General features: G+C 39.1%; 1 protein-coding gene across 2 annotated transcripts in view; it reads left to right on the top strand.

Moving 5' to 3' along the window:
- LOC149787824 (uncharacterized) overlaps window positions 1-20,392 on the top strand; it is a 122,452-nt gene that overhangs the window by 26,539 nt on the left and 75,521 nt on the right. For both annotated transcript variants that reach the window (XM_089974044.1, XM_089974042.1), the window contains exon 3: window positions 8,625-9,069. In XM_089974044.1, coding sequence (XP_089830170.1) covers window positions 8,625-9,069 — 445 coding nt within the window. The remainder of the gene's footprint in view (window positions 1-8,624; window positions 9,070-20,392) is intronic.

Genomic DNA, 20,392 nt, shown 5'->3' with positions numbered 1-20,392 from the left:
TCTATAGAAATAATAAAAAATCCGGGGTAGAATTCATGAATTTCACTATTCGATTTTATTTTAAACTTTATCTTGGAAATAACATATACTCGATATACGCCGGTAATTGGTACGGTGAAATAAAATCCGAGAATACCTTTTTTAGGTTCCCAATTATAATTGTATGTCTTAAACACAAATGGCACATTGCAGACAATATTTTTTGTTTCTACTTCCTTTGGTATCGAAATTCGCGATAATCTTCCAAGGTTCATTGACGATATTTTTGTGTTGATATCGTCAATTTCTTTACCTAATTGCTTTACGTCAGTGGCGTGACCAGTTTTATCGACGGATTGGTCAATCTTTGCTGTTGCAGCAAGAAGTTTCGTGTTTAAATCTTGAATTTTTTCGTCGTACGTTGATGTATCGACTTTTTGACGCGCTAATTCACGTACCACGTTAATTTCATCGTTGATGGATTTTATTTGTACTTGCATCGCGTTAATCCCCTTGGTAAATTCAGGAACAACAACATTACCGAGTTTAATAATTTCCTCGTTGATTTTTTTGTTGAGATCGTCGATCGATGGTTTCTGACCCATCGAGATATTTACTTCGTTAATTTTGGCAAGAATATTAGTAATTTCCTCGTTGATTTTTTTTATTTTTTTGTTGAGATCGTCGATTGATGTTTTATCGATTTTCTGACTCATCGAGATATTTACTTCGTTAATTTCGGCAAGAATATTAGTAATTTCCTCGTTGATTTTTTTTATTTTCTCGCTAAGATCGTCATGTGATGCTTGATCTGATGCGGAGGAAGTATCAATGGATGTTTTTATATTCTCGTCAAATTTTTTGCTAAATTTAGCTAAAATATCGTCAAGTTTTTTAAGGTCGTTATTTAGTTTGTTAAGTCTTTTTGTCATTCTATCCTGAAGATCGTCGTGTAATGCTTTATCGGCCTTCAGGGGTAACTTCGCTATAATATCGGCGATATCAGCAATAGATTTTAATACCATCTCCGATTGGCGAGTAAACTGACTAATGTGATCGCGGTATTCGTCTCGCTTGATTATGTCAGTTATTTTAACGTTGCTAGTTTGTAATCGCCCTTCTGCATTTTGAAATACAGCAACTTCACCAGGATCAACTTCTGACAGTGATAAAAGATTGTTAATATCACTCTTGGTTGCAAACTTTGATGTATCGATGTCGACTGCGTCTTTTTTTTCTTTCCTAAAGAGAGATCTACCGTAAATGTCAACCATGATATTTATCTACGGTATATTCAAATAAAATTTTGCGATAAGGATTGGATGATTTTGAAATTGCATCAAGGACATTAATTGACTCTGGACCGCATATTGGTGGATCCGCTAATGTTTGTGTTGGAAGTGTTGAATACCAAACTGGAAGTTTTAATTTTGACACATATTTGATAAATTCATTTGGCGGTGCTAATCCATATGAGTCGAAGTAAATAACTTCGCGAGGATTAATCGCGTAGGCAACCCAGTGAGTGCCAGGACCGGAATTTTCATCGAGATTTATTATTCCTGTCTCGGTGGGATTTGGTTTATCTGGTAGTTGATCTCGCATAAATACGCCTCTGAAAAATTTTATTTTCCTTTTTTTTGCTTCACTGATTAAATCTAAATTTGAGGTTGGTAAGCTCGACTTAACCCGGATCCGTACGGGGGTCGTCTTAGGTAAAGGCCGGATCCTTGTTGCGTCTGCAGCACTTTTGCTAGAAGAGAGAAGGGGGAGAGAAATCCTCCCTTTTTTTTGCGATATCCTCTTCCAACAACTTTTCCTGCTATTGCGGAACCTATCCCTCCAAGTGCGCCCAATCCTAATGCTTTTGCACCTGCTATTATCCCAGGTATAAGCGCAGCCAATGGAAAAATACCACCTACTTTGATCATATCTCTGATTGCTCCTATTGAGAGATTCAAGCGAATACCAGTATTTGCTGATCTGGCTCTGGTGAAATGTCCGTGTTGATTTTTAGTTAACGATAGTTTGTTAGGTCCACCGTGAAGTTGATTACTTTTTAAGGTTAAACTTAAACCTCGTCGCGCTGTTGTTGCTGCATGAAGTTTTTTCACCTGACCCGGGGTCAGAGTTACGCTGACGTGATCGTATGGCATATTAATAATCACTTAATCTAAATTTAGAATTTATTACATGTTCTCTACGGGTGCATCGATAACTCTCATTCTACCGCTGATGCCTTCCAGGAACATTGTTCTATCACTGAGAATTACTGCGAATACCTTATATAAATTATTTCCTGTTCGAATTCTAGCTTTGAAATGAATATCGACGACGGATTGCTTTATCAAATCGAGATGTTCCAAGGAAAAGTAATAAATAGGATAAAGTTTATTAAAATCTAGTTGTGATATTTGCAATCCAGTATCGATATTTTGATCGCGACCCATGAAACTTAACAATCGATGATATGCGCGAGCTGTCGAATAATTTTCAAAATTGATGGATATTTCCTCGGATGGCTCCTGTTGGCCATTTACTCTCAGTGACACGTTTGTTGCGTGAATATTATCGAATATCATGTGGCTATATAATTGATGATATCTTCGTGTATGCAAAAAAGCGACAAAGATATGACGTGGCGCAGAGGTACCTTGCTGCGATGCAATGCGCCAAGTAAAATCACCATCAATATCAGTAGTTGTGGAATCTGTTGTTGTTGTTAGCCATGACATGATAGATTTACCACCTTGATTCATAAATGATAATAATTTTTCTTCCACGATTAATGATGGAGTCATCGCTGGCATCCACAAGGTAAATTTTAGTAATCTTACCCTACCTCCATGATTCGTGGTATCATTTGCACCTACCACGTTCGTTTGGTAATTGATATCACCTTCTCGCCAAATAGCATCATTACTATCTGCTTTTCTAATAAATGTTACGGTATGCTTTGCTCCGTAAATAACTTTTCTAAAATGCCTGCAAAATCCAAATATATGAGATAACGGAATAGCACAAGAGAATTTTCTACGTATATCCCACAACATGGATTTTCTCGTGGCAAATCCAAGATTATAATCAGGATTAGTGCCGAGGGGAAGATCTTGGACAGTATTAATAAGGACTGGGGGGGCGGCGCGATCTCTAGGTTGTCCGATATCAAGCGGTCTATTATCGGGACGATCAGAATTATCTTTGGCAAACATCATACCCGGACCAGCTGATCTGGTAAAATCATCCGAGTATCTCGCTAGACCTATTATCGTTGTTGCTAAATCAACATCATTGGTAATTGACTCAATCTCTTTTCCATCAATCATGTAAGTGGCGCTCTTGAATAATGCCATAATACCGTTATTAACAAATCCGACTCTAAAATCTGCTCCATAGAGAGTAACGCCGTCATCTCTAGTAATTTCACCGGTAACTTCGATATATGCCTCAGATGGAAGAAAATATCTTGTTGTATCGTGAACTTGAATTTCCAGGCGATTATCAGTATTTGGTGTAACTGTGTCGTACGAGAAATACTGGAAATCTCGCACTGATGTATCCCTACCTACTGGTTCATCCATGTCAAATACTTCATTTGACACTTGTGAGAACATTTATTATTAATAATATCGTCTAAAACGAAGACCATCGCCTGAAACAAAACTTGTATTTGCTAGATTTGTCCTAGCAACATCCTGCGCTAGATTTGTCTTAGCAACTTCCTGTGCTAGATTTGTTATAGCAGCTTCCTGTGCTAGATCATTTATTTTTTTATTTGCCGCATCATTTATGGCCTTACTGACTTCGGGTGGCATTTCGCTGGTAATGGGTAATTTGACGGGTTGTTTTTTACGTACTAAACTTAATATTTTATTTTTGATAGCGTTGAAGCCTTTACTGGCCAAATTACCGATACCAGAAACAGCAGTCTCACCTATCTTTCCTATCGCTTTCAATCCTAGTTGTTTTACCATTGGTCCAATTTTAGGTATTACTCGCGTGACAAGACTTCCAACGATATCGCCGAATCCATTACCGTGAATATATTTGTATACTGGCAATCGAGAGTTTACTATGCGGACCTGATTAGGTCTGCGTTGATGTTTATGAACAATCATATTATTTCAATTGTGTTGATTTAATCGATGAGTTCATCGACAAACTCTTTATAAATGTGAGAATCGATGATACCACCACGGAATAATCGCTGACAAATATCTGATGCTTCGTTGACTATCTCACGGGAGTTATTTCCGGCTCGCTTTCCTCCGATTAATACTTCGAGGCGAGATACATCGTTGACAACACTATCGGGACAAACTGAATATCCACTTCCTGTTTTTTTTGTTTCTGGAGATTCCAATGGCGTTACGTAGAATAAATCGTCTGACGGCGATGAAGATTTCTTCTCCTCTGATGGTGATCCCGGCGATGTCCCTGACGATGTCAGTGGTGAATATATTTCTGGTGGAGATGGGGGAGTCCCAGCCGGGTGTCTTTCTAGTTTTTTACCCTCAGGATCGTATAATAAATATTTCTCAGTGGGACCCCTGTAGTTTGACGCTGTTGGTTCCGGAGGTGGGGAGCGCCAAGAAGGGAATGCAGAAGGTTCCCTTGGATATAATGTAGGAGAGAAAAGAGGAGAGTGGTGAAGATCAAAGGAAAATGATTCAGGACTATCACTTTTAGGTGGTGAACCTTTATCTTTAGGTGACGAACTTTTACTTTTAGGTGACGAACTTTTACTTTTGGGTGGCGAAATTGTCTTTTTTGCACTTGCAAATCTGTATTTAATAACATCTGATGAAAATTTTCCAAAATTTTCATCATCATATTTTACTGGTTTTTCTAAACTACCAAAATACATTATTGCTAGCCAATCAATTTCGTCAAGTTTATCAACATCAATATCTTTTCGTAAAAGTAATCTTTTATTTTCCGGAGAATTATCCGCAGCCATCTGAACTACTGAATCATAGTTGCGGGTTAAATGCAGCATTTTTTCATCCAAATAATTTCTAGCAGATATTTTAGGATTAATTGTAAACAAACTACTAGCCGGTGATAATATATGTTCGGGAACAATTATCGGTTCATCACTCTGATCTTTTTTCTTTCTTGATTTTCTTTCTTTTTTCTGTGGTGGAATATCTTCCTTTGGTCTAGCTCCTAATTCCTCTGGTTGAAATATTGGCTCCTGTAGTTGAATATCTTCCTGTGGTGCTGCTTTTCTTCCTCGTGTTTTAGTTTTTTCTTTTCTTTCTTGTTGTTTTCTTTCTTTCTCTTGCTGTTTTCTTTCTTTCTCTTGCTGTTTTCTTTCTTCCGCCATTTGTTTATTATGATCATATCTATCGTCTGCTGCTGCCATAAATCTTCTAAAAGATGGATCCCTTTCACTCGCTTGCGTTTTTCCATCATAAATTCTAAATAACATACTAAACCAACTTTTACGAGTTGGATATCTTTCTCTTCCTATATCAGACAAATAATCATTTCGAATACTGAACATATCTTCAGCAAGTTGACCAAATTGATCTAAACTATATATCGTAGATAGCGGTTGTGATATTATATTCCATCCCTCATCAGTGAAATTTTCTCTTAAATCATCGATATCAAATTTCCTTTTTTTTACTCCAGGTTTTCTCCCTCTAGGTCTTGCTTCAGTTTTTCCTTTACGACCTACTTTAAAGGCAATTGCAGGTTGTCCACCCTGTTGCGCTGCCGCTGCTGCTATTGCTAATCGATCGGGTAACGTTCGTGATTGCTCCTCAATACCTTTCAACGCACGAAAAATTCCACGTTTTCTGGCTTCCTCATCTTCCTTATCTTTTTCGTCACCATATACAGTTTGTTCAATTGTTTTAGTAACTGGCTTCAACCATTTTGCCGAAGTTTCTAAAATTCCATGTTGCATATCTTCGTAACCACGAACATTTTTCTTAAATAATTGTTTTGTCGGAATAAACTTCTTTAATGCCGCTAATTGCTCTCGCGCTAATCTGGCAGAATGAGGTTCTCCAACTGTGCTAGTTTTCCGGCTCATCTTATTTTCAAAGATATTGTTTTATTGTGAAATAAAATTAATATCCGCAGCCCAAATTTGCAATCACAAATAAATTTTACAATATCCCCCCCAAAAAATGCTGCTATTTTTTTTATGCCCGAAAATGCAATTTTGGGGGAGATTTTGCGGATTATTTTTCGTAGGAGGTTTTATTTTTGAATTCTGAGGCTTCTACGGAGAAATGTTTGGTGGGAGGCTTAAATTTATCTGAGCCACCTGGTCTGTACGCCTTCCCTGCTGCTTTTTTATACCAGTGTATTGAGACTGCACACATCCACTTATTTAGCCCTGACTTTATTCCTTCTTTTTTTGCTGTTCCCTCCTCTTCGTTATTCTCACTGTTTAATCTGACATCTTTTCCTGATCATGGTTAATTTAAAATAATGAAATTCACTTTGTTGTTATAACTCAGTACAGTATCATGCAGTTTCATGCAGAACATTTTTCCACAACCACTCACAATCTACTGTCTCTCTGTGTTGTGAATTGAACCTGTGATTTTTTTAAGCTATCCTTGTAAGAATGTTAATAGCTGTGTTGCCAAGAACGTCTTTGCCAACAATTTGAATTTAATATTGATGCATTTGGTTCAGACAGACATCTTTGTGAAAAGAATCATGTTGTACCAAGACACACTTATGAAGAGAACCATGTTGTACCAAGATGCTTATGAAGAGAACAATGTATTACCAAGACATGCTTGTGAAGAGAACCATGTTTTACCAAGACATGCTTGTGAAGAGAACCATGTTTTACCAAGATGCTTATATTGAGAATCATGTTTCACCAAGGTGCTTGTGAAGAGAACCATGTATTACCAAAACATGCTTTTGAAGAGAACCATGTTTCACAAAGACATACTCATAAAGAGACCCTTATTTTACCAAGACACATGAAGAGAACCATGTTTGACCAAGACACGTGAAAAGAACCATGTTTTACCAAGACTTGTGAAGAGAACCATGTTTTACCAAGACACATATGAAGAAAACTGTTTTACCAAGACACGTGTGAAAAGAACCATGTTTTACCAAGACATGCTTATGAAGAGAACCATGTTTTACCAAGACATGCTTATGAAGAGAACCATGTATTACCAAGACACGCTTGTGAAGAGAACCATGTTTTACCAAGACATGCTTGTGAAGAGAGCTGTATTTCCCCAAGACATGCTAATGAAGAGAACCATGTTTTACTAAGATGTTTATGTAGAGAACCCTGTTTCAGCATGACACATATGAAGAGAACCATGGTTTTCCAAGACATGCTTATGAAGAGAATCATGTTTTATGGATACACTTATGAAAAGAATAATGTTTTACCAAGATATGCTTATGAAGAGAACTATGTTTGCCAAGAAATGCTTAAATGAAGAATCATGTTTTGCTAAGAGAATCTAATGATTCATTTTGTTTTCCAAAAATAGTTGCTACATATGAAACTTACTTCTCAAATATGCTGTTTATTTAGTTTTTCAAGAGAAAATTTGCATGCATTGTAAAATTGTAAGTATGGATTAATACAGTCATGAGTACAGTCTTACGTTGCTGCCCTCTCCCTCTCATTCTTTCATTTGATGAGTTGATACATTGCATATTAATTTGATATTTAGCTGATAATGAATTCACTAGTTCAAGATATTCTATTTTCCATTATGTTTAAACAGCAAGGATATACCTGTACTGTAGCATCCACCAACAACACACCACCATCCCATACTCAATGAAGCATGTAATCAGAAAACAATCTATAATGACTTCACATTTGATAATGGTAGACATGTGTTTTTTTTGCAGTGTGGGGTTCTCCCATTGACATTGCATGAACTTGAGTCATTGGAATTGCCAAAGTTGTACATTGGCCAAGAATATAATACATGACATGTACATTTAAACTTAAATATCTCTCTGTGTATTGATAATATCAGGTCATAATTTTCACATATTGCATAAATCATCATACTGAATACTGTAGAGGTATTTGATATGTTGGACTCTGGTGTATCTTGAAGGGTTCACATAGATGGTAGGTAGTATGGACTGCGATTGCTTAATTAAATAAATGTGTAGCTGGCAAATGGGGAATTGCCAAATACTCAGCTTGGGAATTATATGAAGATAATCCTGGCACCCTGTTGTGGGTACTCAGAGGGAAAATCCATTGACCAAATGCTTGCCTCTGGAAAAAATATAAAATTCCATTATAATTTTTAACATGACCATTTTTTGATAATATTTATTGGCTGCTTAACCTAGCATTAATATTTAGTTGCTCTGGCTCCTGAGTAATGGATTATTCTACTTTTTGTGCTCTTTTATAATACACCTTCAGATGTTTCCATGGAGAAATATGTGTTTCTAAGGTTGGTGACAATTTAACAAGATTAGGATAATAAATGATTAATGTTAATCTGTTTTTAAGTTTTCAACTATCACCTTTTTATAATGCCATGAAGGTTATAATTTGTATTAGATTATTTAAAATCCTAACCAATCTCAGGAAAGTTTGCTTAATGATGCTTTCTGATTAAGTTTGTTTAAACTGGATTTACAAGGGTTGGCTATCTTTTGTTTTACAGTCCTATCCAAAACCCAAGTCCAGCCCAAAAGAAGCTTACAGGAGTTTCCAGCAATGCCAGAAATGACATTTATCTCAGGACCCTTGTCAATAGCCCCTATCACAAATCTTTCACCCCATTATCATCCACCTCTTTTGGGTTCAGCCCAGCCTTCAGGACCCCAGTAAGGAACAAGGACCCTAATGCAGAGCCCACATCTACCCCTCAGGAGATCTGTCAAAGCAGATCATATCAGGGGACCCCAAATAATCCTCAAGTTCATCGTGGAGTGTCTCAGACCCCAGAAGACACCAGACCAACTCAGTATGCCAGTCAGATTTATGCAACCCCACAGAATCAAATACAGAACCCATTTGAGGCTTTTCAAATGGAAAGACTTCACATGCCAACATTTATGAGTCCTGGTGTGTTCTCTGAGACTTCAAATCCAGCTAGTGAGGAAAAGGTTTGAAAATTGTTGTATTACTTCATATGTATGCAATTTTACAGCAGTCTTTTTTTGTATTTTTGCTTGCCTCCCTAAATTTCATGGGAAAATATGCTTATTATAAGTATATCTGGCTTGGAATCCACCAACTGTTAAAGAAATTAAATTTGAAAATCTTGTAACTTTTCCTGTTCATTCTTATCTTCAACTTTGCTTTACTTTTATCAGTAGAAAGTTATATCATAAAACAGTATATATAAAAAAACAAGTCATAGTAAGAAAGTTAAAATATTGTTGATTCTTTTTGTTTTGTGTTTTATGGAAGAGCAACATTTTCCAGTTTATATCACGCTAAAGCAGATGAATCAATCTAGGTGATCAGATGGCATTATTGAAATATTACCTTTCTGGTCACAAGTCCATTGCCTTAACCTCTGAGCCAGTGTGGTTCTAGTATAATAGAAGTTCTGCTGAGTTTTGGTTTTCTCAAGTTTTTTTTAGCTGCAGGAAACATAAGACTTTACACTTGAACTGAGCAAGTTGTTGTTGTTGTTGTTAGCGTGTTTAATGCCATTTTTCAGCACACGGTAGGTTATATATGGCAGCCAGTATTAATGGTGGAGGAAGAACCTGGGGAAACCCCGGAAAGAACCACCGACCCACGAGATACTGGCAAGCTTTCTCACATACCCACATTAACCAAATCCGAGACTCGAACCCATGCAGACAGAGGTGAGATGGCAGTGAGCCGTAACGGAGAGCGCTTTATACCACTCGGCCACTGGGGGCCCCGAACTGAGCAAGTAATTTAGGTTTTAGGAAGCAGAAGACTTTAAACTTGGACGTAGCATGTTTTTTTTAGGTTACAGAAACAGAAGACTTTACACTTTGATTGAGCAAGTCATTTGGGTCATTTGGCCTAAATGGTTAGTGCATCCACCTCTGATGTGGGAGGTCGCAAGTTCGAACCCCAGCCAAGTTATACCAAAGACATAAAAATGGTACTAGCTGCTGCTTCGCTTGGCACTCGACATTAAGAGGTTAGTGTTAGGACTGGTTGGCCTGGTGACAGGAAAATGTGACTGGGAAGGTCATGATGCAACCTGTGTGGCATGATGCCCCAGTACTAGACATCACTATCAACTGCTGTACTGCAAACATCTTAGCAATATGACTAAAATTGTTAAAGCTACATTAAAACATTAAAAGCACAAAGCACACACTCATATGAAATAGAAAGCTTCACAGCAGAACTGAAAAAGTCATTTGAGTATTGTTGAGTATCTGAGTAATCCATGTTTCAAGGATCAGTTTATTGTGTGTGTGTGTGTGTATATATATATATATATATATATATATAATTTATTTTTTTGGAATCCAAGATTTTATAGGACTTAGTAGGAATTTTGCATGGTTTTTTAATACTGTTTACTCTCAGTTATTTGAACCCCTATTATCCCAATACCTGGTTTTATCCGAACTATTTGTCCAATTCTGGCTAAATTTATTCTTTGTTTATATACTTTTTTAATCTATTTTGCAAACATCAATTATTCATCTACACCCACTTAATTGAAGAAATTTAGTGGTGTGAAATTTTCTAATCCTGTTGAAATCATGATGCATTATCTGAAGTATGAAAATGTCATGAGCACATGTTTAATTTCCTGAATCATGAAACGTCTCAGCCCAAAATATGAGTACTGATTAATCAAAAAACATGTTGTGTTCATTGTTTGTTGCAAATCCAATATTTGACTCACATTTTGATAACTCTGTTATTAATTCAGTTAACAGCAGTTATTTTGTGTAATGTAAGTTTCATAAAAGAAGCAGCAGAGGGGGTGATTCGGACAATATTCCGACAAATTTTCGATTAAAGCCTCAAAACGACAAATAGAGCCTTCCTTCGAAATCTCGCTTTTTAGACAAGGAAAAAATAAAGTCTCCGTTTGGCAAATGGAGACTTATCGTTTTTTGCTCGAAAATGTCATATTTCGCGACAACATCTCGTTGGTGCTTTCCAGTGGTAATCATCGGGCGTTCCGGGTCGATGTCATCACCCCCCTCTGCTGCTTGGATTCATACAAATCCATATGACACTGTTTTCATCAATGGACATTTCCCCATGATTTTATCATGGATGACTCTGTCATTGATGACTCTAACCAGCCCTTCATTGATGGGGAAACTGTCATATTTCCTATATAATAATTATTATGACACTTTCCCCATAACTCCGTTATGGATGATTTCATCATTTGTTGTTGTTGTTGTTGTTGCAAAATAAAAAATTTTTTTATTAAATAATGCCCCATCGGCGGATTTTAACCGACGATGACACCAATGAAATAATAAGACTCCGTGGAAAAACACCAATATCGGAAATAGCAGATCGATACAAAATCAGTTACCAGCGGATATACAAAATATGGAAAAATGAACCTAATGACAGAGTCATGGACAGAGTCGTCAACAATGGTGTCAACAATGGTGTCAATGACAGAGTCCATGATAAAATCATGGTGACAGAGTCATGGGACAACGATATCAGAATGATGGATCTCAGTATCGACGATGAAATAAACCAGATTGTTGATGCACCCAGTAATGCGAATTCATCTATGAACGCCATCGTGGATAAACAGACCATTCAGGATTTGCAATGGCGGCTAAATAATTTGACCAACGAGAATAAATCATTGCAACGACAACTCAAACACGCGTCAAGCACGGCCGATTATAATCGAGTACAACGGCGTTATGATTATTTGCAACAGCGTTATGATGATTTACAACAGCGCCACTATGATATGCAACGGCGACACGATGATGCTCAACGGCGACACGATGATGCTCAACGACGTCACGATGATATGCGACGCACCATTGGTGGGCTTCAACATGAACTCGGGGTTGTTCGGAAGGAATTGAATGAAGCGCAACACGATAATGCGCTACTGATTCAGCGAATCACCGAAATGACCGCAGTCTTCCCCCATGACTCCGTTATGGACACCATTGTGGATGATTTTATCATGGAGCCGGAAAAGAATAAAAACCCCTCGGACAGACCTCCCAAGAATAAATCCCCCGAGAATAAATCTCGGGAGGACAGACCTCGGGAGAAATCTCGGGGGGAGAATAAATTTACGATCAACGAAATTCCCGGTGTAGTATCTCGCAGCGATATTAGGTTTGTGAACCGCATGGACAAGGTGCTTCAAAATAGCGACTAGGCTCTTCGTTCGGTAATTACCCATACTGTACCAAATTGTTTGACATCATGGTTTGGAAACATTTTTTCATATTCTCGTTGGTAATATTTGTTGCGGAGACACAACCGAGCTTTCGCTGAGCGGCTTTCAAATACCATACAATCGTATTTATCCCCGTTGGGGAATTTCTGAACTGCATGATACTTTCCGTTTTTAAATTTGACATTGATCGGCGTTTTCGGGCAGGATTTTTTATAGTCGTTGATGACACTGTCAAATTTCACCGGGTGATATTCCAACAGTGACATTATAATTAAAGCAGTTATTTAATTAAATATTAAAATGATATCAGAATAGTATGGGTTATTATGATATTCCTCATGATGGAATAAATTGGATTGATCGCAGTAATAATGATTTACCTCCTGCTGCTCCACCACGGCAATTTCGATATGATAAAACCCGAAAAACAACACCCGATTACTGGAAAATAAATACTATCTGTTTGAATATTTCAAAGAGAGAAATTATCGAGTTTGATTCGGTGCCAGAGACCACTGGACACTTTGGTATTCGCCAAGTCCACAATAATGACCTCCCCTATTATTTCGTTGATAAAATTGGGGATATTTGGATCGTACTCCGCGGGGATATTCCCGACGAAAAATGCGCTTGGTTTGACAACCTCGAAACGTTATTCGATAACGCCGTTAATGATCTTCCGTTGTTGTGGCAACGCAACGAGGTAGTGCGAATGCTTCGACGGTCGCCGTTGAAACCATCGTGATAGCGTCACCATGACTTGTCATGGCTCATGACTCTGTCATGGTATCCATAACGGAGTCCATGATAAAATCATGGTGATAAAATCATGGTGATAAAATCATGGTGATAAAATCATGGTGATAAAATCATGGTGATAAAATCATGATGCCGATCTATTCAAAACCAATCGTGATTTACCGTGGTCGTAGAAGCCTTATTTCGTCGTAAGAACGACTTATTGATGAGGAAACTGTCATATTTTCTATAATAATAATAATTATGACACTTTCCTCATGATTTTATCACCCATGACTTGTCATGGTAATGAATTATGGATGACTCTGTCATGGTAATGAATTATGGATGACTCTGTCATGGTAATAAATTATGGATGACTTCGTCACCATGACTTGTCATCCATGACAGAATCATGGGGAAAACCATCCATTGACCGACCACACATGAAATCGTAACATTGCAGTGTGTTCGTCCGTCGCGGTAACATCTCCCCCGGCGAATCCAACATCATCGATGGTCTCGTTGATCCACGCCGGATCGTCCACAAAATCAGACTTGGGCCAGTCGGGATAATACAGCATATAGTCGGATCGATTTGTGTTTTTAGTGTCATCGGATATCAATTGCCCGCCGAATCCCTTGTATATCGATTTGATTTTTTCAACGATATTTTTTAGCGTCAATTTACCCCTTCGGAACCTTATATCCGGAAATATATCGCCGAAATGTTTCAGCAGCGTGTTGTACTTGTCAAGTCGGTCTGGTTGCGCTAGCATCTCAGATACGCTATTGATTAATCCGGCGCGACTCACGGGAACACTCTTTACATCAAGTCGATCCGGAATCACATCGGGGAGACTCAACGTGCCAAGAACATTTCTGACAATTTCGAGTTGTTGCCGGGGACTGATTTTATCAGAACGACATGGCGTCGTTGCTACGGCGTTACCGTTATTATACTTGTCGACGAAAACGCGCTGATATCGTTGCAGCCGTGAAACATTTTTATTCAGATGCTCTATCCGGTATTTATCCAGTTTTTTTACGTCGGTCTGAAACACGTAGTTGAGATACGTCAATGCTTTTTCGTATGGCTTCAGTCGCTGTTCGGGGTCGTATTGGTAGTATTTATCGGCGATTTCATCATCATCGATTTCATCGGCGATTTCATCATCGACACCGGTGATTTCATTACCACCGGTGATTTTATTACCAGCGATTTTATCACCGGTGATTTTATCACCGTCAGTATTTCCCGCCGCAGCGATTCTCTCTCCGACGGAGGATTTTAAAAAATCATCTACGCGTGGATCACTATCGAGTACAGCGTCGCTGACTCGTTTCTGCCCTTGATGTTTTTTTTTCTTCCATATTTCGTATTCATCTGGTAATTCCCATTCAACTGAATAACCGGTTCGTTTCATCATTTCAACGAGTCTGCACGTGAAATAACGTTTTGAATTGTTCTCGTCAATAATCGCGCTAATAAACATGTATCCGTAGCCGGTATGTACATCACAGCGGTTTGGCGTTCTAAACAGCAACTCTGTCGACGATAAATCCCTTTCATGTGATTCGATTGCGGAAATAATATCATCGCGGGTCAGTGGAAGCTCTGTGCGACTCCGTTTTGTTGCAGAGTAATGAACTTCTGAAATATTTCGGAAACGATGGATGGCTTGTTTGGTAGCCTCTACAGAACCTAATTCCTCGGAAAACACCGTCATGTACTTGAATCGCGGATCCACAATGGATATCCCGGCCTCGACAGTGCAATTGTAGATCACCACGTCGATGTTTTCAAACGCCGCAGTGGTATCAGCGAAATCTCGTTGTTTTTCGGCCGGGTCAGTGTCCGCATGATAGTACTTTACTCGGTATCCTAAGTGCTGTAACAATCTAGCGAGTTTCTCCACGGAATAATTTCCGCGTTGTTTATTGTGCGTGAATACAACCGCGCGATTTCCTCGTCGTAACATGTCTAACAGTTTACTGTAGTTGTCTCGGTGAGATTGTTCCACAATAAATTTTTTACCATGATCGGGCCGATATTCGTTGATGATGAACTTCATGTCCGGGCGATTCAAGTATTTCCTGAATAATTCTAGGTCGTCATTGTTAGCGTCCGCGTCAAGTACAATTACCCGCGCCGCGGATGAAATCAGCCATGTCAGTGTCCCCCAAATCTGTTTACCGCGTCTTGATGAGACTATTTGTCGAAGGATTCCGTGCCACTCATCCAGCAATATAACATCGGGAATTCCCCCGACCCGTACAATTGATTCTACTTGTGAAATGACTTTACGAGGCTTTTTAACGTCGAATACAATGTCTCCATGGACACTCTCGTACGATTCGAGATTGTAGTCGATGGCGGTCTTTCTGGTAAATGTTTTTCTGTACGATACGCACAATACAGACTGATCATCTCGTATTGATTTCCACGCTGACTCTGACTTGCCGAGTCCACAGTGGGATCCATCCATGTAGTCGTCGTTGAGAATGATTTTACATCCCCGGCCACCTTCATGAACTGGCGACTCGCGATAAGTATAATCGGGAGTCCTCTTGGGAAACTCTCCACTGTAGTCGCTGCGGCGATAATTGAAACTCCTTACATATCTTTCGTAGAGGGTTTTATCGTCAGCAATTTTATTGGCGCCAGTGGTAAAACCACCGGCGATTTCATCACTACGCTGTACTATTATTCGCTGCGTGCTTCTGTAACAACCGATCACAAACTGATCAGAGTAAACACACACAAATGCGTCAATGGCCCTTCCCTCGATGAATCCACCGATCTCATTGTACCCGTGACGTCGCTGACATATACTGCAAAATGAGCCTGCAACTCGCCGTAGCGACACTATGTTGCCGAGCCGATTTGTAGTCCCGGTTATTTGATCGGGTTGTCCGGACAACAACGTGGAAAATTGTCGAATTTGTTCAGCGGTGATTTCATCACCACCGGTGTTGTCACCGGCGATTTCGTCGCTGGTGATTTTATCACTGGCGATGAGATCGCTAATTTCAGGTTTCAGTTGTTCGTAACACGGCTGAATAGAGACCGGACAAGATAGCAGCGTGCTAGTGAATCCAACAGGATAAATCAATCGCTTATCAACGCTATTTGGTCGCGCCGACCTGGTTCCGGATAATTTGATGCTATACAGTCCAGCTTGCGTATCAACATTCCATGTTGGTCTGTCCGCGGAGACTTTTTTCAACAGCGATTGATGTTCCTCGAAATCTACCGGGATCGTTTTCAACATAATGTGATAACCGCCGCTGGTTTCAAAAATCAAAACATCGTTGACGGAGTCGACTAACTCATGGAAATACGACAACAACTCGGCCAGTGATGGCGTCTTGGAATCCACGTCGATGGTAGGATATCTGCACCGGTGTTTCGGAATGATTTCATTGACCGCGGAATACCCCCGAAATTCTTTTATATCCGGATCATCTACGAATACGTGAAATCGCCCCATTTGTTGTATGATTACTCCACGAATTTGATAGTCCGCAACGGTGAGAAGATCAATTGCGGATTTTTTACTGGAAACACTCCAAGATGGACCTAAATGCCTTCGATAGTATTCTCGCACGTCGTGATACGTTTCCGGGTGTGTAAAAAATTCATCCGGGGATTCTTCGTAGTAAGATGTTCCGCGCCCCAATGCGTCGATGAAGGTGTTATTGGAATAATGATTATCCATTATACTATATGCTTTTTAATATTTAATTGAATATTTAATAATGGTTAATAATAATGGTTAATCCGGCGCTTGCTGTCAACAAATGCAAATGGCTCCCCCAGGGATCAGGAGTCCCATGCGGAAAAAACTGCTACGGTGAGTTTTGCGGGGTGCATAATAGTAGATCAAAACAAGGGAGTAAGAACGGTCCCCAGCCCTGTCTCAGATGTGGAACGGGCGTCCGAGGAAGGATTAAAATTTGTATCAGCTGTGGAAGCCCCCAGTATCGGTCCGCGGTAGAATACTGCCAACGAAAGAATAAACCGATACCATCCCCGGAAGAATTCTTGAAATCACGATGGGGCGACCCGTCATTGTACCACCCCCATGATAAATCATGGGGACTCTGTCATCGTTGATAAAATCATGGACTCTGTCATTGGCCATGATAAAATCATCCATGACAAAGTCATGGGGAAAGTGTCATAATTATTATTATTAGGAAATATGACAGTTTCCCCATTGATAAGTCATCAATGACAGAGTCATGTCAGTCCCAGATAGTGGAGGAAATGTCAATAGTACTTCATCGGCGGAAACTGGTCAGAGTAAAAAAAAATATAATTATTATTCTTGTTAATTCTGACTGATTTTTGGTCATTTTTGACTAATTTTTGGTCATTTTTGACTGTTTTCAGTCATTTTTTTACTGTTTTTGGTCATTTTTCGACTGTTTTCAGTCATTTTTTTACCATTTGTGAGGGCAAAAACCCAAGGAAATCATTTAGAGAAAATCGATGTTTTTCTGAAAAATCGAGAAAAAAACGACTATAGTTGTCAAAAAACGATCAAAAATCAAGAAAAAACCAGAAAAAATCAAGAAAAAACAGGATTTTTATCGAGTGCAAAAACCCAAGGAAATTTTGATAAATTCATTCTGGTTTTTAACAGGAATAAATTCCCATGGTCGACCCACCACCTCGCGATGACGGATTTATTACACCATGAAAATGACTCTATCATCGATGAAGGAACTGTCCTAGTTGTTATAAATAATAATTATGACATTTCCTTCATGACTCCATGATAAATCATGGATGACAGAGTCATGGGTGATGACTGTAGGGTAATGATTTCGCAAGTGAATTACCTATCGCGGCTATGAATTACAAAAAAAAAATATCGCGGCAATAATTACAATTAATTTTTTTCTCCGCGGTAGAAATATATCAGTTGTTTTTATTGTTATTGACCCCTAAGTAGTTACTATTAATAGTGACCTTGCTATAACAATAACAATAAAAACAACTGATATATTTCTACCGCGGAGAAAAAAATTAATTGTAATTATTGCCGCGATATTTTTTTTTTGTAATTCATAGCCGCGATAGGTAATTCACTTGCGAAATCATTACCCTACAGTCATCACCCATGACTCTGTCATCCATGATTTATCATGGAGTCATGAAGGAAATGTCATAATTATTATTTATAACAACTAGGACAGTTCCTTCATCGATGATAGAGTCATTTTCATGGTGTAATAAATCCGTCATCGCGAGGTGGTGGGTCGACCATGGGAATTTATTCCTGTTAAAAACCAGAATGAATTTATCAAAATTTCCTTGGGTTTTTGCACTCGATAAAAATCCTGTTTTTTCTTGATTTTTTCTGGTTTTTTCTTGATTTTTGATCGTTTTTTGACAACTATAGTCGTTTTTTTCTCGATTTTTCAGAAAAACATCGATTTTCTCTAAATGATTTCCTTGGGTTTTTGCCCTCACAAATGGTAAAAAAATGACTGAAAACAGTCGAAAAATGACCAAAAACAGTAAAAAAATGACTGAAAACAGTCAAAAATGACCAAAAATTAGTCAAAAATGACCAAAAATCAGTCAGAATTAACAAGAATAATAATTATATTTTTTTTTACTCTGACCAGTTTCCGCCGATGAAGTACTATTGACATTTCCTCCACTATCTGGGACTGACATGACTCTGTCATTGATGACTTATCAATGGGGAAACTGTCATATTTCCTAATAATAATAATTATGACACTTTCCCCATGACTTTGTCATGGATGATTTTATCATGGCCAATGACAGAGTCCATGATTTTATCAACGATGACAGAGTCCCCATGATTTATCATGGGGGTGGTACAATGACGGGTCGCCCCATCGTGATTTCAAGAATTCTTCCGGGGATGGTATCGGTTTATTCTTTCGTTGGCAGTATTCTACCGCGGACCGATACTGGGGGCTTCCACAGCTGATACAAATTTTAATCCTTCCTCGGACGCCCGTTCCACATCTGAGACAGGGCTGGGGACCGTTCTTACTCCCTTGTTTTGATCTACTATTATGCACCCCGCAAAACTCACCGTAGCAGTTTTTTCCGCATGGGACTCCTGATCCCTGGGGGAGCCATTTGCATTTGTTGACAGCAAGCGCCGGATTAACCATTATTATTAACCATTATTAAATATTCAATTAAATATTAAAAAGCATATAGTATAATGGATAATCATTATTCCAATAACACCTTCATCGACGCATTGGGGCGCGGAACATCTTACTACGAAGAATCCCCGGATGAATTTTTTACACACCCGGAAACGTATCACGACGTGCGAGAATACTATCGAAGGCATTTAGGTCCATCTTGGAGTGTTTCCAGTAAAAAATCCGCAATTGATCTTCTCACCGTTGCGGACTATCAAATTCGTGGAGTAATCATACAACAAATGGGGCGATTTCACGTATTCGTAGATGATCCGGATATAAAAGAATTTCGGGGGTATTCCGCGGTCAATGAAATCATTCCGAAACACCGGTGCAGATATCCTACCATCGACGTGGATTCCAAGACGCCATCACTGGCCGAGTTGTTGTCGTATTTCCATGAGTTAGTCGACTCCGTCAACGATGTTTTGATTTTTGAAACCAGCGGCGGTTATCACATTATGTTGAAAACGATCCCGGTAGATTTCGAGGAACATCAATCGCTGTTGAAAAAAGTCGCCGCGGACAGACCAACATGGAATGTTGATACGCAAGCTGGACTGTATAGCATCAAATTATCCGGAACCAGGTCGGCGCGACCAAATAGCGTTGATAAGCGATTGATTTATCCTGTTGGATTCACTAGCACGCTGCTATCTTGTCCGGTCTCTATTCAGCCGTGTTACGAACAACTGAAACCTGAAATTAGCGATCTCATCGCCAGTGATAAAATCACCAGCGACGAAATCGCCGGTGACAACACCGGTGGTGATGAAATCACCGCTGAACAAATTCGACAATTTTCCACGTTGTTGTCCGGACAACCCGATCAAATAACCGGGACTACAAATCGGCTCGGCAACATAGTGTCGCTACGGCGAGTTGCAGGCTCATTTTGCAGTATATGTCAGCGACGTCACGGGTACAATGAGATCGGTGGATTCATCGAGGGAAGGGCCATTGACGCATTTGTGTGTGTTTACTCTGATCAGTTTGTGATCGGTTGTTACAGAAGCACGCAGCGAATAATAGTACAGCGTAGTGATGAAATCGCCGGTGGTTTTACCACTGGCGCCAATAAAATTGCTGACGATAAAACCCTCTACGAAAGATATGTAAGGAGTTTCAATTATCGC

This window comes from Sinohyriopsis cumingii, chromosome 11 (assembly GCF_028554795.1).
Source record: "Sinohyriopsis cumingii isolate HCF-2022 chromosome 11, ASM2855479v2, whole genome shotgun sequence".
Classification (NCBI taxonomy): Eukaryota; Metazoa; Mollusca; class Bivalvia; order Unionida; family Unionidae; genus Sinohyriopsis; species Sinohyriopsis cumingii.
The sequence above is the reverse complement of the archived record's forward strand: the minus strand, read 5'-3'. Positions and strand labels throughout refer to the sequence as shown.